Source organism: Symphalangus syndactylus, chromosome 7 (genome assembly GCF_028878055.3).
Source record: "Symphalangus syndactylus isolate Jambi chromosome 7, NHGRI_mSymSyn1-v2.1_pri, whole genome shotgun sequence".
NCBI lineage: Eukaryota > Metazoa > Chordata > Mammalia > Primates > Hylobatidae > Symphalangus > Symphalangus syndactylus.
Window position 1 is genome coordinate 40339669 of NC_072429.2, and position 20703 is coordinate 40360371.

General features: G+C 36.9%; 2 protein-coding genes across 20 annotated transcripts in view; one reads left to right on the forward strand and one right to left on the reverse strand.

Annotated features, from left to right (window-relative positions):
* Positions 1-1646: 1646 nt before the first annotated feature.
* GPR151 (G protein-coupled receptor 151) lies at positions 1647-6489 on the forward strand. The gene has a single exon (XM_055285778.2). It carries the CDS (start codon positions 1765-1767, stop codon positions 3022-3024), a length of 1260 nt encoding a protein of 419 aa, XP_055141753.1. The 5' UTR covers positions 1647-1764; the 3' UTR covers positions 3025-6489.
* TCERG1 (transcription elongation regulator 1) overlaps positions 6372-20703 on the reverse strand; it is a 64172-nt gene continuing 49840 nt past the window's right edge. For 13 of the 19 annotated variants that reach the window (XM_055285767.2, XM_055285772.2, XM_055285765.2 and 10 more), the window contains 7 exons: positions 19179-19329; positions 14348-14512; positions 13884-14066; positions 10692-10871; positions 9939-10022; positions 8644-8744; positions 6372-7437 (listed from right to left, as the gene is read on the reverse strand). In XM_055285767.2, coding sequence (XP_055141742.1) covers positions 7236-7437; positions 8644-8744; positions 9939-10022; positions 10692-10871; positions 13884-14066; positions 14348-14512; positions 19179-19329 — 1066 coding nt within the window. In that variant the 3' untranslated portion in view covers positions 6372-7235. Of the gene's footprint in view, positions 7438-7730; positions 7825-8643; positions 8745-9938; positions 10023-10119; positions 10266-10691; positions 10872-13883; positions 14067-14347; positions 14513-19178; positions 19330-20703 lie in introns of those variants that run through there. The other 6 variants (XM_055285776.2, XM_063642698.1, XM_055285777.2 and 3 more) reach the window with 3 other exon arrangements.

Consider the following 20703-nt stretch of genomic DNA (forward strand, 5'->3'; position numbering starts at 1 on the left):
CCATAAGTAGTTACTGGGAGTTACTGTGCCTTGCTGGAATAAGGTGTTGCCCCAATTTGCTGTTCTATAGGAACACTACTTCCCAGAGGTAAAAGGAAGGAAAGCAAAAGGAAATAGAAACGGAAACAAAGAAACCCAGCACCACTGACAACTGTCCCAATAGCTATACTGATCAGTACTTATTTATTGAGTTCTAGGACACTGAAGAATTTTAAAACGTCAGACCCTTCTTTACTTGCAAAAAGCTGGTGAAAGCACAGTACCAGAATCCAGAGGTCTGAATGCAGCAGCATACTCTCCTGTATATCATGCTTTAGCTTTTCTGACTAGCCACACTCAATGTAGCATGTATCTTCATATCAACCCCACAAACCCCGTTCTCTGAACATTTTGAGCTCCTCTAATCCCCCCAGAGTATCCATTGCTTATTTTAAAATTTCAGGGCTAGTTCTACCAAATCATCTTATCTGAGAATTTTTTATTTCTAGAGACAGAGGATTACTCTGTCATAGCTCACTGCAACCTCGAACTCCTGGGCTTAAGCAACCCTCTCACCTCAGCCTCTTAAGTAGTTAGGACTACAGGTGTACACCATCATGCCTGGCTTTTTTTTTTCTTTTTTTTTTTTTTTTTGTTTGGTAGAGGTAGGCGCAGGGGTCTCACTTTGTTGCCCAGGCTGGTCTCGAACTTCTGGCCTTAAGCAATCCTCCTGCCTCCACCTCCCCAAATTCTGGGATTACAGGCATGAGCCAGTGTGCCCAGCCCGAAATCTTTTTTTACCAATTTTAAAATATAGTTTTAAAAAATCTCTTAAATGCCTTCCACATAGATATTGATTTTTCTTTCATTTCTCTTGTCTTGGTAAATCCTCTAGGAATGCTCTCTGAAAAGCAGCTTAATTCATCATGCAGTTGCCTTCATCACCATCACTTGTTGAAAAGTCTTATTAGTATGTAAAGCAGTTCTAATTTGGAGCTGTAAAATTACCTCTAAAAACTCATAATAGAATAAACTGAGAGTCATCCATAATTATATTTTTTTAAATAGGACTTCTAACTTGTTTTCATTATCCAGCTGTGTTTGAACTCAGCCAGCTGTTGATGGGACTGAGGTGGTTGTACGGGTTGGGGAAAAGAAGAGGAAGCTCATCTCTGCAGAGTGGGTAGGGGAAGCTTTAGTTCTCAGTTTAAAACAGTGGTTCTCAAAGTGTGGTCTCCCAACCTGCAGCATCAGTCTCATGGGAACTTGTTAGAAATGATTTCTTGGGCCCTACTCCAGACCCACTGGATCAGGCCATCTGGTGAAGTTCAAAGAACTTGGTTCAGATGTAGTGTTCACTAAATTACAGACAGCAGTCAAGATTTTAGGAACAGCTGGTTGAAAATAATTGCCTTGACTGGCTCTAGTGACTCCCCCAAGGAACACACACCACTTACATGTATGTTCTCTTCATTCATCATTTATGGGTATGTTTGTATTACTCCACAGGGCTGACGATTTGGTATTAGACTTGCTAATGAGCAGCAGCCATGTGCTCCTGCTATCTGACAGTCGGTACAGTCACAAGTATATTGTATGCAGCAGAGAACAGCTTAACAGCCAGCCTCCTTCCACATTCTGCTCTCAGGAAATAAGCAAGGGGAGGATCCAGAGGTGTCATTTGACACTGACGACAGAGTACTTATTTCCTATGCAAAACAGCCCGGGCAGAAAGACAAACCTAAATAAGAATCTAACTTCTGTAAGGAGAAGCTGTGAAGAGTGATGCTGGCAGCTGCCTTTGCAGACTCTAACTCCAGCAGCATGAATGTGTCCTTTGCTCACCTCCACTTTGCCGGAGGGTACTTGCCCTCTGATTCCCAGGACTGGAGAACCATCATCCCGGCTCTCTTGGTGGCTGTCTGCCTGGTGGGCTTCGTGGGAAACCTGTGTGTGATTGGCATCCTCCTTCACAGTGCTTGGAAAGGAAAGCCATCTATGATCCACTCCCTGATTCTGAATCTCAGCCTGGCTGATCTCTCCCTCCTGCTGTTTTCTGCACCTGTCCGAGCTACAGCGTACTCCAAAAGTGTTTGGGATCTAGGCTGGTTTGTCTGCAAGTCCTCTGACTGGTTTATCCACACATGCATGGCAGCCAAGAGCCTGACAATCGTTGTGGTGGCCAAAGTATGCTTCATGTATGCAAGTGACCAAGCCAAGCAAGTGAGTATCCACAACTACACCATCTGGTCAGTGCTGGTGGCCATCTGGACTGTGGCTAGCCTGTTACCCCTGCCGGAATGGTTCTTTAGCACCATCAGGCATCATGAAGGTGTGGAAATGTGCCTCGTGGATGTACCAGCTGTGGCTGAAGAGTTTATGTCGATGTTTGGTAAGCTCTACCCACTCCTGGCATTTGGCCTTCCATTATTTTTTGCCAGCTTTTATTTCTGGAGAGCTTATGACCAATGTAAAAAACGAGGAACTAAGACTCAAAATCTTAGAAACCAGATACACTCAAAGCAAGTCACAGTGATGCTGCTGAGCATCGCCATCACCTCTGCTCTCCTGTGGCTCCCCGAGTGGGTAGCTTGGCTGTGGGTATGGCATCTGAAGGCTGCAGGCCCGGCCCCACCACAAGGTTTCATAGCCCTGTCTCAAGTCCTGATGTTTTCCATCTCTTCTGCAAATCCTCTCATTTTTCTTGTGATGTCGGAGGAGTTCAGGGAAGGCTTGAAAGGTATATGGAAATGGATGATAACCAAAAAACCTCCAGCTGTCTCAGAGTCTCAGGAAACACCAGCTGGCAACTCAGAGGGTCTTCCTGACAAGGTTCCATCTCCAGAATCCCCAGCATCCATATCAGAAAAGGAGAAACCCAGCTCCCCCTCCTCTGGCAAAGGCAAAACTGAGAAGGCAGAGATTCCCATCCTTCCTGATGTAGAGCAGTTTTGGCATGAGAGGGACACAGTCCCTTCTGTACAGGACAATGACCCTATCCCCTGGGAACATGAAGATCAAGAGACAGGGGAACGTGTTAAATAGATTTAAGTTTCAAAGCAAAACAAATTGTGATTATTGTACTTACTTGTACTGCTGCTTATCAATATTGCTGACTTTTACAAACTATGATATAATTATTACCATTAGGAATTATAAAAATATTTCACAATCTACACTTTCCAAATGTGCAATGTGGTAAGTAGAGAACCATGTTAGAAGTAATAATTGTGTTTCAGAATTAGAACCTGGCTTCCCAAGCAATTTAAGTGTTGTGTAAAGATGCTGCTGTCAAAGTGATTAGATAGCCCAGCTATTCTGTCATTTGTTCACAGTGGTTTTACTGGGTACCCCCTAGGACCAGCCCTGTAGTGGACCAGTTGGAGCCTGGAGTAGAGGTTCTGTCAAAGCTGAGCCCCTTTACCTTCAGTTTCATCCGGGACCTGCTAGTCCTAATTCTACCTACTGAATTGTATTTCACGTAACCAAAGCTCAAAATCTACTTTCGCTTGAGATTTTTAACATATTAATGATAAATTTTAATGCATTATTCATTTACTTCATAAGTGTTAATTTACCTGACGAAAAGGCCATATCATAATGTTCATGACTGAAGGTCAAAGAAAAAGAAACAACACCTTATTCCAATTCTGGACTAATTTCAAGCCATGGCTGGTTCTGGCTAAGTTTAAATAAATTCAAACTTATACTAAACCCTGCTTCAGTGAACTTTTTAAAACTACCTGAATGAGTCTTCAGTTTCTAACTCTGAGAATTTTAGCAGCTTTCCAATGACATTCAATAGTCTAATATGGGGGGAAAAGGTACTTAAAAAATGCCCTCTCTTCACTTCCAAAATGTGGGAAAGTTACTTTTCTATAAGCAGAAATGTGCTCCTCCTAATATCTCCTTTCTCCCAAGATAAACCATGGTTAATGATATAGGTATAGATTACTCCTCAAATATAAATAGAAGATGGAGACTGTGATCTTTCTTGTTAATGGTACTAAACTTACCCTTACCCAGAACATTGAACTTGAACCCTACTCAACTTTTAAAATACTATAGGATTTCTAAGTTGTAAAAATAATCGAGCAACCTGAGAAAGAGATTAATATCAAAAAGAGAAAATTCAACAAAGACAGAATTTGGTTAAGAATACAAAATAAAAAGCATAAGGGCAACGCAGAAAGAAAAGCAGTAAAACTGTGTACCCACATATGGTAAAATCTGAGTAATAGGCAATAACCATTCATTTTATAGCAAGGTAAAACATACTCAATAAAACATGATTATGATATATTTCTGCCCCTTTTAAGTATAATGACATTCACCCATGATTCTTGATTACTTTGTTATGGAACTCGGGTATTTTCACTGCAAGTTTCCCTCAGAATAGAAATGCCTTTAGGGCAAACCAAGCAATGGAGAATCTGAAATATAAAGAACATGTCATGGAAAAAAAAAGATTTTGTGTTTTATGTTGTCTATGGGTTTCCGGATTCTTTGCTTTTTCATAAGTGGTCATAGTTTGCTTTTTAACACAGGAGGTAGGGCTATATTCTTTTTACTTCCTTCATTACAAATTTTATTTGAAGCTCATGTATTCAAATAAAGTAAAATTTAACCCAAGAAGCCAAAATATTGTTTTGTGATATGGTAGCTGTAAAAAGGATTATCATTGTCTGTGATTATTTGAATTAATAATTTTTATGTTCATTGTATGTAGTAAATTTAGGATGTAAGCTTCCAGAGTTTGACACTTTAAACTTGTAAAGAAATAAAAATAATTACGCTTTACTTCAGATAGTTTTTGGAGATTTAAAGCTGTCTTTGTCTTGAATTATCATTCCAAAATCATTATTAGGAACAATGGAGCTTTATGGGGCTCTTTGACCTTAACAGTGAACAGGTCTCAGGGTGAACTGATTTTCGGAGTTTGCTAACAAGCACCAAATCAAGATGCAGACACTGGAACAAAGAGTAATTACAATGAACCTTTCATTAAGAACCTGATACACAAAGTCAGTCCCGAATTGATCGCTTAAAAAATCTGCTTAGAGAAGTTTGATTTGCATCTTATCTCATCAAACCCAGATACGCTAAGACAAAAGTAGGAAATTAGAACAGATATCACCAAACTGTTTTCTTCTCATTTCTCTACTGTGAGAAACAATGTAGTAAGTGGGCAAACAATACTATGTGGAATTCAGAATAACAAAATAAGGCATTCTGGAAACTTTACCCTTGTAAGACAGTCATATTTCTACATACTACATAATAGTTGTGCTCCTTCTGGCAAGCACTTCAATTTCATTCCTCACAGTACTTAAAAATCACTCAATGAACTTATAAAATGAACTTCAAAGAAAGAAAAAAAGGAAACAAAAAGGTGTGGCGGTTGACGCCTGTAATCCTAGCACTTTGGGTGGCCGAGGTGGGAGAATGGCTTGAGGCTAGGCGTTTGAGACCAGCCTGGGCAACAGAGTGAAACCATTTCTAAAAAAATTAAAAAAAAAAAAAAAAGCCAGACATGGTAATGCATGCTTGCAGTCTCAGCTACTCAGAAGGCATACTGAAACCAAGAGTTCAAAGTTACAGTGAGCTATGATGGCACCACTGCACTCCAGCCTAGGAGACAGAGTGAGATCCTTTGTACGAATAAAAAGAAAAAACATATCCTGTTTATCAACTTTACAGCTGAAGACCTTAGTCTGATCAATGCCAGGTTCCTACACACAGAGTTCACAAAATTTCCATGGCACTTAATAGATTTAAGCTAAGAACTATATAACATGGATGTGAATGTGTGTGTCTGTGACTGCATACACACAACATACAAATACAGATCTGTTGGTATTCCTTCTTTCTAGGATTTGTTACAATCATAGTGGGTATGAGATAATGGAAAATAAATTATTCTATTAACATATATATTTTCTTAAATATTTTATTTATGTAGCACTCTGAAATGAGCAACCTATGAAGGCATAAAATAAAAAGATTTTTTTTTAACTCAGGAGGTAAAGCTAGATATATCAATTAGGAACTGATTCATGGTGTGATGTACACGACATGCTGAAAGAATGCCAAAAAGGTGCAAACCATCATACATTAATACAAAGGACAAAAACAAAAAAAACCCCAGCATCTTCTTGCTATGAGGCAATAAGGCACTGCTAAGAGACTTGAGCACCAAAATGATTCTCTACAAATTCCTTCCTTTTTATACTGCAAATACTCCATTATTATATTCAAACCTTTAAAAACTAGGTAATACTTAAGATTTAGAGTCAACTTACTTTGTGCGAAATTCTATTTGCTGCTTCTTTTAAAAACAGGTTAAAATAAGCTCTTAAAAATTAAGTAACAATAATCATATACAATACAGATATATAAAAAGGGTTGGTTTATTGTAGTTCAAATACATAAACTGAACATTCAAACATCTTAAAATTAAACTTTAGCAACAAAGTTTAACATTCAAACAGGAGTATAGTTTACAAGAAACACCCAGAAAGGTAATTTGTTGTCTAATCCAGAATATTGATAAAGATCACTTAATGGTGAATAAAATATGTTTAACCAGTGGTTCTATTCTGGCCAACATGTTAGTTATGACCGTGGTTCCATACCTGAGAAGAAATTACTACATAAATCTTCTCTTAGGCTAAACAACAAGACTTGGTCTATAATTCAGAGGGGATAATCAAAGCACATAAGTGAACAAATAAAACTAATCTGATCTTTAGAGACAAAGGTAAAAGTATTGTCCATTATAATAATCGTAGCCTCTGGAAGATAAGAATTCAATTTTCAGTGTTTTCTCTTTTACCCGCTTTAAAAAAAAAATCAAAACAAAACAAACCCCAACTCGGGTTTTCTTGGAGTCTGTGGTATTTGCATCTGGCAAGTTCAAGCCACAAATGCTATTACTTCTTGCATGTATTAACACTGCTAGGAAGAACGTCACCAAGTCACTGACTTCCACACCTCATAAAAGGATGAATTTTAGCTTCAAGATTTTAAGATTTACTAGAGACAGCCTATATTTGAGTATGTATGTCAGTCATGCCACACAAAGAAAAGCATAAATATTTCCAAAGTGTTCTGTTCAGAAACTGTTCACAAATGCTTCTCCTTCTGTTTGTCAGATGGTTTTGCAATAGGTCGACTAATGCACATATATGTAAAAACCTGAAAATTGGCTCATGCAAGCATTTTGAATAGATACCCCTGTGGAAGAGTATTTAGAATTATTTTGTTGATCGTCTCGTGGGCTCTGATGCTGTGGGAGGTGGGGGTGGACCCCGGCGATCCAGGTCATCAACATATGCCACAATCAGTTTACGCCTCTCCTCTGGCACACAGTCCAGTACCAGATACCGTTTGTCATTCTGTAAAATTTTTTCTACATCTTTCAGATGCTGATCCGATTCTTGGATTAATTTTTTGGATCTGAAATAAGAAAAAGTAGTCCAAGAATTACTGACTGCTGTTCACAGGTCTTTCAGAAATGAGCTGGAAATGTCCATCTAGTTCCTAATTGTGTTTCCATTTTTTTTTTTTTAATTTTATTTATTTTTTTTTTTTAAGAAAAATTTCACTGCAGTGGTCACCTTTGTAAGTCGCCTCAGCAAAGACTCCAAGGAGTGAAAGGGCCTCAGAAGCTGAATTACCCTCCCACCCCTAGTGGTGGTCCCTCCAGATCAGGGCTGAGGGTGGGTGGGTAAATCTTGCCCGTGCTGTACCTGTTCTGTGGATGAACAGAGGACTTCAGTCTGCGGGGCTGCCAATCCCAGCATCTTTCACAAGCTTTCACTTTCACATCTTTCACTAAATTAACTATAAAAATGTAGAAAGAAGTCTTACTTCACATCTAATTTAAAAGCCCAAGCTGATGCAAAACATTAAGGATCCTGACCAAAAAATCCAAATGACAAAATATCTAAAAACCACACCCTCAGCACTATCTAGCCTCCCGTGCACATACCCTTTATTAAGATGTTTCAAATTTCTCTCTTAAAGAAGAAAAGCTGGAGCATGAAACAAAAATGGTTTCCTGCATACTGACTGGTAAGCAATGCAAAATTGTTTTCCTGATGATAAATTGTTAGGGGTGAAGAACTGTTGGGTTTGCTACAGAGGAATCTTGTTTAAAGGCTCTGATTTCATAATTTACAATTTTTATTTAAATGTACCCAGCAAAATGCTTTCTTCTGAGGGAAAAAAAATGTTTATGCTGAGCTTAAATAGATGATTTCATGCTTTAGAATGATCTAACCACACTGAATAGTCTTCAGAGGAGGCAAAGATAACTGATAGTGAAAGATTATTTTAAAAGTCTCTTCATGAAATACAATTTTTATATAGTTGAGGGTATTCCTAAAAAAAAGCAGTGAAGTAAAAAAAAAAAAAAAAGGTATGTATTAAAAACTGGATGGGTGGGTAACACAAAATAAGAATTGACATCTGGGCCCTTTCTTTAAAAAAAAAAAAAAAAAGTATGGTAGATATGGGCTGTATTTGACTTTGGACAAGTTGGTATCTTCTTATCCCTAAAAATTAATAATGTCAACATGTGTGTGAATGCAAAGAATGCTCTGACCATTAAAGACTAGTAAAGAGAATGACTGCCAATATGAAACATTTCATTGCACACACCTATATGTTATAAATTTGGTCTCTTTCAAAAGCGTCCTGAAGTCAGCTTTGGCTGTGATATATTTGTCTCTGATATATTCTTCAAATTCTCTTTGTTTTTTCTGTTAAAAAAAAAAAAAAAAAAAGTTAAGATTATGGAAATAAAACCCACTAATTCCAAAATAAATATCAATTATTTATTAAACAGTAATGTGTAAGTCACATAATAAAATTAAAAATTCAAAAGAAAAAGGCAACAGGGTACATTTTGTTTATATATAAAATTCATTAAATCACATAATCTGCAAGGCTCATTTTTGCGGCAAATAGAATGAGGAATCATAAATTACTAGTGGCTAAAACTTGAGAACTTGCTATGTGCTATACTGCTGAGCATTTTATGAGGATCATCTACTTCAATCTTCACAGCAACCTCATGAGGTGGACACTTAAAAATAAGGATATTAAGGATTAAGTGTTCACTTCCTGCAGACTGTATTTTCAACTTCAAGAACAAAAACAGTAATTTGTGGATACAGCAACTGTAGGTTAACACTCAAAACTTAACTTACATAATAGTACTCAGCATTTAGCTTTCTGGCAAGCCAAACGTAATAAGATGAATAAACTCTTTGGACTTAAAAAAGACTTTATTATCAATTCTAAACAGTCAGAAAAGTTAGAAACTGAGACTGGGTCTACTCTTCTTTCCCAGTCATGCATATCTTATGGTCCAAACATCTACAATCCAATAGACTTTAAGGGGGAAGAATATTAGATTTATGAGTTTTTATAAAAGATGCCCAGACCTAGAGCAACCAACCAGGAAAGGGGAATGATGTAAAAGAAAACAAATAAAAGGCCTAGGGATAAAATGGACTGTAGTAAACAATACTTTTCTTGACATCATTCACTGTTTCGGACCTTGAAGCATATGAGAACTAGCGATCTCGTGACAGGGTTCTGTTAGGCTTAAGAGTCAAGTGCTTTGATAGTTTGGTACCAATTGCCAGCCTAAATATGTCTGTCTAGTGGTACCTGACTAAAATAAAACTGCGGGTTCATTAAATCTCTAAGATCCTAAAATACAAGCTTCACCCCAAGTACTAAAATTTTAAACTTTCTATTGTGCTCTCTTGCTAATTTACCATGCAAGAAACAATACATAAACTTAAAATTCAGATTTACTTCTCATACACTTAAAAGTAATTCACTTAAAACAATCAACTTCATTTTGGTTAAGATAGTAGTGCTGTTAGGCACCCAATTTAAGTATTTATAAATTGATAGTAAACCTCGACACAAAATCCTCTTACCCTGTCACTGGAGGAGAACTTAATACACCGAGGATCTTCCTTAATGATTTTTTTTACTTCTTTCCACGTGGATGTTAAGGTAATCTTTGAAAAGATATGTGAATAAAAAACATAAATACAACTCACTTTTACTTAGGGGGTCAAACTGCAGCACATATGGTACATAATATTACACACTGACCTGCGATCTCTTGTAATGCCCAAGCGTAACTGGACTAGTTAGGGACAGGGAAGCAGCGTTAATGCAATTTCTTTTTGTTGGCTTGCCACAAGAGTTATGTTCATGGCCATACTTTCAAGGTGGCCTAAGACAATCACCTGCAAACCCTGTATTTACATGGGCAAACATCATAACTTCTGAAGAAACCATCACCAAAAAGAGAGCAGATAAAAAGGAACAAAACCTGGATAACAAAGCGTACAAACTGCCAAACAAGAGGCCATAGTACCAAATTGAAAATGGATCAAAAGAAGAAATTTGCTAAATCTATTATTAGGAGGGATCACTGACCACATGGCTAAGGACATTTTGAATTACTATAGGAGCAGTTATGAATGTGAAAACTGCAAAGAATAGGCATTTCTAAATAATTAAGAATACCATAATTTTTTAAAATCAGAGAATTGTCATAAGATGCATTCCAGTAATGAATCTAAAGACCATGACACTAAAAATCATATCAATGCTTTGCTTTAAGAAATTACTAACAAAGATTCATCCAGATTAAAATGAGAAAAATAAGAGATTCTTACTGCAGAAGTTTCATCCAGAAGTTGCCTAAAGTGCTCTCTCTTTTTTTTGGTAAGTGCTTCAATGTGTTCATTAAAAAGCTTCTCTTTCTCCTCTCTTTCCAATAAGGATCCAGATTCCCAGCGGTGATCTTTTCTGAGGGTCCTACGAGTATCAGACCATGACACATCTGAAGAACGTACCTGAAAAGAAAAAATTATATATATATCACCAAAGAGACTTATCTGAATGTCTATTTGCACTTCCCTGTCCACTGCAGCATTATTCACAATAGCCAAGATATGGAATCAACCTAAGTGTCTATCAACAGATAAATGGATAAAGAAAATGTAACAAATATACACAATGGAGTACTACTCAGCCTTAAAAAAAGAGGAAAATTCTATTCATTTATGGCATGGATAAACCTAGAGGACAATATAAGTGAAATAAGTCAAGCACAGAAACACAAATACTGCATAGTCTCACATTTGTGGAATCCAAAAAAGCTGAACTCATAGAAATACAGAGTAGATGGTCACCAAAGTCTAGGGGGTAGAAGACAGGACAAGGGAGAGAATGAGGAGTTACTTGTCAAAGATAATGAAGTTTCAGAGACAGCAGGAATAAGTTTTGAGATCTACTGCACACCAGGGTTAACTAAAGTCAATAATGTATTCTATATTCAAAATAACTGAGAGTAAATTCCAAATGTCTCACCACAAAAAGTTACAAGCAAACAAAGTGATGAGTATGTTAAACAGCTTTGGTTTAGTCATTCCATATTATCTACCTTTGTCAAAACAGCAACTGTACCCCATAAGTATGTACAATTATGACTTCTCAAAACAATTTTTAAAAAGAAGACAGTATAATAGAAAGCATAACAGGTCTGGCTGGCTCACCAACCAGCAAAATGATATGCTTCATTGGTGGTAATGGCATTAAAAGTTAAGCCACACTACTGCCAAGGTGAAGAAACACAGACTAAAATGACAGAAAGAAAAGAAAAATACAAAAACATTTATTTAACCAACACTTACCAAGCATCTAAATACAAGTCAGATAAATACTGTGCTTCGCAATAAGATTACAAAATGAGTAAGACGCTATCCCTTCCTTCAAAGAGCTCACTTAAAAAAGAAGGAAAAAAAAATGATGAAAAGGCCAGGTGCGGTGGCTCATGCCTGTAATCCCAGCCCTTTGGGAGGTGGGTGGATCACCTGAGGTCAGGAGTTTGAGACCAGCCTGGCCAACATGGCGAAACCCCATTTCTACTAAAAATACAAAAATGAGCTGGGTGTGGTGGTACGTGCCTGTAGTCCCAGCTACTCCGGAGACTGAGGCAGGAGAATCGCTTGAACCCAGCAGGCAGAGGTTGCAGTGAGCCAAGATCATGCCACTGGACTCCAGCTGGGTGACAGAGTGAGACTCCATCTCAAAAAAACAAAAAGGATAAACATGTAAGCAAATAACTGCAAATACAGGTAATAAGTGCTGCAGAGTCGTATGCTGAGCACAAGGGTGGTCTAAGGAACAGTGAGATCGAATCTGCCTAGATAGGTCAGGAGTAGCCTCACAGAAGAGATACTTGAGCGTACCCCTGAAGAACGAGAAAGTCTGTCACTGCAACAGGAACACTTCCAAATCATTTCAGGTAGAGGGACTGCCGTGAGCAATGGAAGGATGGTATGGTTCATTAAGCATGTTCAGCAAGGCTACAGTTCAAGGAGCAAATGAAGAAAGCAAAGGTGTTAAGGAAATATGAAGGTGGGAGGTAAGAAATGAACAATCTTTTATATTATGCTAAGGAGGCTAAATGTGACCTGTAGGAAACTGCTGGGAGTAAAGAGAACCTTCATCCCCCGCAAGTAACCAGGAGAGTGACAAAATTAGATTCGCTTTTTATTAAGATTTCTGTGACTGCAATAGAACAGATAAATTTGAGGGAATGTTAGAGGTAGGGAGAGAAATTAGGAAACTACTGTAATTGTCCAGAGTGTAGGACAAGGTTGTCCAACCTGTGGCCCACAGGCCACATGCAGCTCAGGATGGCTCTGAATGTACCCCAACACAAATTCATAAACTTTCTTAAAACATTATGAGATGTTTTTGTCTTTTTTTTTTAGCTCATCGGCTATCATTAGTGTTAATGTACATTTTTCTTTATGAGACGGAGTCTCACTCTGTCGCCAGGCTGGAGTGCAGTGGCGCAATCTCAGCTCACTGCAGCCTCTGCCTCCCAGGTTCAAGTGATGCTCCTGCCTCAGCCTCCCAAGCAGCTGGGACTACAGGCACACGCCACCACACCCAGCTAATTTTGTATTTTTATTAGAGACAGGGTTTTGCCATGTTGGCCAGCCTAGTCTTGAACTCCTGACCCCAAGTGATCTGCCCGCCTTGGCCTCCCAAAGTGCTGGGATTACAGGCGTGAGCCACCGTGCCCAGCCATGTTAGTGAACTTTATGTGTGGCCCAAGACAATTCTCCTTCTTCCAGTGTGGCCCAGGGAAGCCAAAAGATTGGATACTCCTGGGTAGAGTAAGAAACAGATGCAAGGGAAGAAATCAGAAGTGACAAGCGTAACAAGCTCCACTGAAAAAGAGAAAAGAAATAGCATAGGAGAGATGTGACAAAGAGAAGCCACCCCCAACTCCAAAAAAAAATATTAGCAAGTAGGACAGTAGTCTAAGGGCATTCACTGTAGGGACAAAAAAACCCTACATACCTCAACAACCCTGAGGGGTAAGGGAGAAAGATTTTCAACAAAGTTTCAGGGTATCTCCTGCAGTCAGTTACACCTCCAGTCCTACAATCTCATACCATCTACAAGTATAACTGATCATCACAATGATGGCCCTAAATCATCAACAAGAAGGTTAAATTGTGTTCAGCACATTTTGTTTATCACTATGGCACGTAAGTGTTTAACAGTTTACAATGACTTTCATCAAAAACAATAAATAATAAAGTTGTGAGACTAAATGATTATGACTTTCCATATATGCAAAATGCCTAACTTCTGAATTTGTTAAATAACTAGGGTTTTTTCCTATACTAACAGTACTAATACCGAGTATTCAATTTTTAAATGCTTTCTAATTTAGCAAATTATCTCCCTCAGAATTAAAGAACATTAAAATATTCATAACAGTAATGTAATAAATTTCCAATATCTAGTACTTTAGAGAAAAAAAGTAAAAGATTAACATATACCATGTCAGACAGAAGAGCTTTGAAATTCTGGATAGCTTCTTCTCGTTTGTGCTGCTCTCTCTCTCGATCTATTTCTTTTGTTTGTTCTGAACGGGCCTTTTGAACCTCCCTTTCTCGTTCTCGAAGGCTTGCCTCAATGCGGGCTTGCCTTTCAAGCTCCTTTTCTTTTTCTGAGTCTAAATTCTGTAAAAGTAAAAATTACATTATCCTTCTTACCAACTCCATCAAAATACGTTTTTAAAGAATAACTAGCTTGCCAAATAAAAAATTCCAAATCTAGTTTTTGCCTAGAATATACCTAAACACTGTGTACCTCTCATCTCCAAATAAACTAGACTCTTATGTTAAGAATACTAACAAGAAAAAATCCAAACCCCCAATAGAAAAATCCCCAACAACATATACCTTTAAACACAAGAATTGTATTATTCAATGAAAGCAATACAAGTAAACACAACAGTTACCTTGGCTATTTTTTCAATGTACTGTTTGAAAAGGTCTTCTCTCATTGATGAACTATCTACTGCTTTGTAACGTGGATCACTTTCTACTTTGTCTTTTACTTTGCTCCATCGAGACTGACTGTCCAAGTGATGATTAGATAATAGTTCAAAGAAATCCGATTTAATCTGTATTTTAAAACAGGCAGTGGGATGGGAGGGAAAATAATGTACCATGAGAAATTCATCATATCTTAAATATTTACAACTAGAAAAAAAGTTCACTTACCTTAAATATGAGAAGAATAACTTTTAAAATATAGGCATTTAGAGTAGAATTATAGTAAAAGAAAAGATCAGAAGTGTTCTTTTACTAGAAATGTAAACATCAACAAGCATATAGGCTTTCATCTAAAATTTGCCAAATTCAAGATAAATAATATTTTATAAAGAAATTTTTCAAATATAGAAAAAGGCTTTTTCAGATTGTTGATAACTTTAGATCTCAGAACTGCCATGTATTCATAGGGAATACAAATTTACATCGAGCTGCATTTATTTTTAGCTAAGAGTCAAGGCTTATGAGCCGACAATAATATCAACATGGTAAAAATGATTTAAAAAACTAGATGGATAAAAATTTTGGCCATTGAAATTAATAGGACATTTAAAAATCAATGGAAGCCATTACAAACTTATACTGTCAAATGTCTAAAATCAAAATAGGGTAAAAATTTATATTTTGGTGAAAAAAAGGCAGCTATACACCTTGATATGTGAGAAAGTTACAGAATTTCTATGTTCATAACCATTACTAAAAAATTGCATTCAGATCTTCTACACTTTTTAGCATTAAACATGTATATAATGTTTATGCCATTATAAACTCAGAATGTTAAATGTTTATCCAGTATTATACTCAACAACTGAAATACCAAGTTAAAAACATTATACCAAAGGTATTAAACATTAATCCTTCAGTATCAACATATACAAGTATTTAAAACCCCTCTCCAAAACTGTATTTCTTATTTATTTAAATAGGTGAGGAAAGGAGTAAATGAGATAGTTATTTTTATGTACGTCTGAGGGCCTAATTGTTTTAAAATTTAATCCCATGTATACTACTTTGTACTCCTACCACAGAAGGTACCCAAGGTAACCAAAGTCATTTCAACAAAGGATTCTAACCATATTAAGAACCCCTCCCTTCCAGTAGGAATTGAATATGGTATCTTCCCACCTGATCAGGGGAATCAGGATTTAAAATGCATGTGCACAAAAATATATGAATCATTCCTTCTGCCTAGTCTAACACTATCATTTCCCCTTACAACTTCATTTGTCCTACTGGAGGATTAAAAGTGAGACTGAGGCCAGGGACGGTGGCTCATGCCTGTAATCCCAGCAGTCTGGGAGGCTGAGGTGGGTGGATCACCTGAGGTCACGAGTTCGAGACCAGCCTGACCAACATGGTGAAACCCCGTCTCTACTAAAAATACAAAAAGTTAGCTGGGTGTGGTGGCAGGTGCCTGTAATCCCAGCTACTTGGGAAGCTGAAGCAGGAGAATCGCCGGAACCCAGGAGGCAGAGGTTGCAGTGAGCTGAGACTGCGCCACTGCATTCCAGCCTGGGCAACGAGCGAAACTCCAAGTCAAAAAAAAAAAAAAAAAGTGAGCTTGATGTCCTTTCTGGAAAATACTTTTAAGGTTATAAGAAACAGAATATCTACATCAGAAATGTTTCTAAAGACAAGAGCTAATTGGCTGTGGATTTCTCCACTACTAAACTTGGCCTTTCACTTTGAACTAATAAGAAATACTAATAAACCCAGTATTTCCAGACAGTGATTTAAGAAACCACCTGATGTAGTGATGTAACTTAAATTTTTCTGTTCATCTTGTCTACTTTGTATCTGACATGATGAACACCAAATACCTAGATGCATTTGACAACTGGAAGGCAAAATTTACAAAATTTATGTTAAATAAAACATGCAAGTTATATCAAATAGGAATCTTTCTAAGCCACAGGAATTTGTATTAGCTTAAAACAATTTTCATATATTAGACACGAAACCTATAAAGTAAGGATTATCATATAGGTTTTTAAATGTGTGATGTATAAACAAGTGAACTTTAAATAAAATTAAACTTTAACTTCCTTTCATTGTGGATATTACCATGACAGGTTATAAATGGCTTACTAAGGCTATCAGTATGAGAACAATTGCCTGACAGCTGCATAAATGTCAAAAAAATGTCATTTACCATTAGCTGCAATTCAAGGCCTTATTATTCTCCCCATTCCTTACTATAACAAAAATAATTTATTCACAGGAAATTTAAAAGAGAGGGAAGAGAAAAATATGTCAATTTTGTAACAGTGGATTAACTCCAATTATGTACAACCTCAAATGTGCTATTTCAAAAGGTAAAGTATTTGAACCATAATTTTATAAAAATTGGTTATAATGATATATTACAATAAAATAGCTTAAGAATAGCTACTTTGGCAAACAAAATAAGTAGACATTTTTTTTTTTGAAAGAATCCCATCTGTTGTCCAGGCTGGAGTGCAGTGGAACCATCAAAACTCACTGCAGCCTTGACCGTTTGGGCTCAAGCGATCCTCCCACTTCAGATTCCAGAGTAACTGGAACTACAGAAGCACATTACTACAACCAGCTATTTTTTTGTTTTGTTGTAGAGATGAGGGTCTTGCTATATTGCCTAGACTGGTTTCAAGCAATCCTCCTGCCTCAGCCTCCCAAAGTGCTGGGATTACAGGCATGAGCCACTGTGCCTGGCCAATAAGTAGACTTTTACAGGCACTTTTTAATAAAATGGAAAACTAGTGGTAAAAACTACATCAAAATGATGCTCTTACTGGGAGAATGACTTTACCGTGAAAATGCTACTTAAGAAAAACAAGAATTTCACCAGAAGTCAATGTTCTTCACAGGTTTTCAAAATTAGTTTTAAAATTAGTTTTAAACCTTTAGTGTTGTTATTGATTCAACTATCACAATGCTACAAAGACCAGCTGGAGAATTACAAGAACAAGGAAATAAACTCTAGTACCATGCTACTGGTACTGCTCTTGCTATCTAATTACACAGTTACAATGTGATTTTTTTTAAGTATACACAATATACTTAAGAACAGTATAAACAATACAGTGGAAGTCATGAAAGAAAAATGATAAAGCCCCTTAACCAAATGTGCTCAAAATGTGAATATAAAATTCACTATATTTAAACCCTTACTTTAAAGATTTCTGCTTTGATGGCCTAGTTAGTCATTGATTTTGCATTCTTTAAATTGGCTGAGAAAGCTTCACTTTAGCAATTTCCTGCCTTTTTTTTTAATCTAGTAATGGTATAAAGCCAAACCTGTAATTTAAAGAATTAAGATTTTTATAGTCAAAATAAAATAAAGCTGAATATATTAAATATTAGATTTATTTAATTTAGATGTCATATCTATTTAATTTCTTTTTTTAAATTAACACATTCTGGGCACAATTCTCATCACTTCATAAGGAAAAAGACTAAAAAAATGTAAAGTACCGGAACTGCGGGAGGCTAAAGTCACCACACAGAGATACCAATTCTTTCCTCACTAGGGAATCCCATAACACTTTGCGTGTCAGTGATTGACAGCTGTCACTGAACTGATTGACAGGCCGCACAGCACAAAACTGTAAAGTCTATCCACTTGTTATAAAACAGAATACATAAAATAGTTATAAAAAAAAGTGTTTAGAAAAAGAAAATCAGTAACAAATGCAAAGATAAATACATTTAATTTGTATAAAAGCAATCATACAAAATCAAACAATCACTTATTTACTTGGTTTTCTTAAATAGCTTATTCTAAAAGTCAAAAGTAGCAATTCATTAACATGATTCTAATTCAACATATAAAATTATGTAGTAGAATTTGATTTTACACATTTCCTCTGCGAGGCATAATCATTTTTTAAGTAAACAGTGAAACAATTCTGGAAAACTCACTTGGAAGCCCAATAAATTGGATAATTAGGAAGTTTCAGATATTTCTGATAAAAGCTGTTTTAGCTAATACTGTTACCATTTTGAATGAGAGAGACTTCTTCCCAGGAGTAGCATTACTTTCAAACAACATTTCTTAATAGAACTTGTAATATTATAACTTTCTAGAATAAGAGGCAATTTTAAATGTCAAGAATGATTAGGCTCCAGAGGTTATTTTTCTACATTCACAAAGCATACTGGGACACTAAGGAGAGTGGCTGCATGTTTTGATGGTTCACACACCACTGGGGTCATCTCCCTACTAGTTTGCCTCCCCAGTGGTAAGCTCCTCTCCATTCCTGACACTGCTATCAAATGACATTTGGAATTCATTAATCTTTAATAGCTGACCTTTAATTCTGATAAGCAATAATTTATATGTAAGATATGTTTGCTGGAAGAATAGAAAGTCACTAAAATGCTATCTTTTAGAGGGCAAAAAAGATAAAGAAGCTTTTTGAAATTCAAATATTATCACCGATAAAGAATCTTGAAATCTTAGAAGGCACCACTGAGCAGGCAGTCCTAACAACCTGTTCTGAGTTTACCAGGCATCTTAATATTAACACAATTTAAAGCAAAAGTATATAGTTTAGTGAAGCTACTAAAATAAGCATTATGTAAGTAAAGTGATAGAATACATACATACATAAATAATTATAAAAGTTAACTTAAAAGAACAGTCCATGTAGGTCCTATTATTTATGCCAATGAATAAGGTTAGAAACATAACACCAGCACAGTCCTTTCCCATTCACGCTCCCATCAATCACACCACTGGAACTAAAACCATCTTACCTTCTCACCTCTGGTCTTCGAATCTTCTTTCTCTTTCTTCCTAGCAGCGGCCACAAACTCATTAAACAAGGCTTCTCGGTCTTTCATCTTTTCAATTGCTTTGAATCTTGAATCTTTAGCATGCTTGGCTGCAAATTCACTAAAAGTTGCTCTGTAACAAAATTACAAGTGTGCCAACTTTGGCAGTTACTTCTGCTTGTATAAAGGCATAGCAGAAGATACCGTTTTTCCAACAAGAGTATATGACAAAGAGACACTGGGACTCAACATCTACCTAACAGTGAACAGTAAGTTTCAGAAAGGAGTAAAAAGAGGTAATGAGCAAAAATGTGGTTAAGGGATTTGTATGCTATCAGCATAGAATTAGGAGAATAAATATTTATTATTATTAAAAAAAAGAGATCACAGAGTAAAGAATGTGCATGCCTCAAGAGACAAGAGCTCATCAATTTCCACTGTACAATGAAGCTAAGTCCTTCCTCCAGCCATAATAGAAAAATTCTTATTGGATTAGCTCTCCACACACGACTATAAAACTGGACAGAAGTATATTGGGCAACTGATTTCAAGGAGTAGACAACAGAAAGAGTAAGACTGAAATGCCTGAAAGAAGGGAAATTTATGAGGTGCAGAGAGAGCTCAAGTCCAACTAGAGTACTGTAGTCTTAATGAACTGGAGGCAGCAAAGATTAGAGCTTTGGTGAAGAGGAATCTACAAAGAGAGGGTACCCAAGAAAAATCCGACTTAGCGATTACCCATGAGTCCACAGCTAAGGCCAAGCTGTATAACAGCAGGGAAAGATCACTCTCTATATCAAGCTACTACAGGGTTAAGAGCATAGAAGAGATAATAGAGAGTCAGTAGTATTAAAGGGAGAATAGGATCAGGCCAGCAAAGTCCACAAAAGATCCACAAGGAAAACAGAGCTGGAAGGCTAAAAGAAACATATTACACTTTCAGAGATTCACATTAACAAAACATAAAGTCAAGCCTAAAATTAAGGTGGCAACCAGTAAATGAACTGCCTACTAAAACAAAAATATCCACTTTTCAATGAAAGGTAACGCACTCCAGAGTCTCTACAAAGTCCAATATTCAATCAAAAATCACTAAATATACAAAGAAACGTGATCCATAGAACAATTTTCTTGAAGTCAATAGAAACCGAACCCAAGATGTCCAGATGTCATTCTAAGTAGACAATAACTTTAAAACAACTATTACTGGCCAGGTGCAGTGGCTCATGCTTGCAATCCCAGCACTTCAGGAGGGCAAGGTAGGAGGATCATTTGAGGCCAGGAGTTTGAGACAAGCCTAGGCAACACAGTGAGACTCCGGCCAGGCATGGTGGCTCACGCCTGTAATCCCAGCTACTTGAGAAGCTGAGGCAAAATAATCTTTTGAACCTGGGAGGCAAAGCCTGCAGTGAGCCGAGATTGTGCCACTGCACTCCAGCCTGGATGACAGAGCGAGGCCTTGAATCAAAAAAACAAAAACAAAAAAACATAGTGTGGTGGCTCATGG

Coding starts and splice junctions, on each gene's coding strand:
- GPR151 (XM_055285778.2), top strand. CDS start 1,765: ATGCTGGCAGCTGCCTTTGCAGACTCTAACTCCAGCAGCATGAATGTG.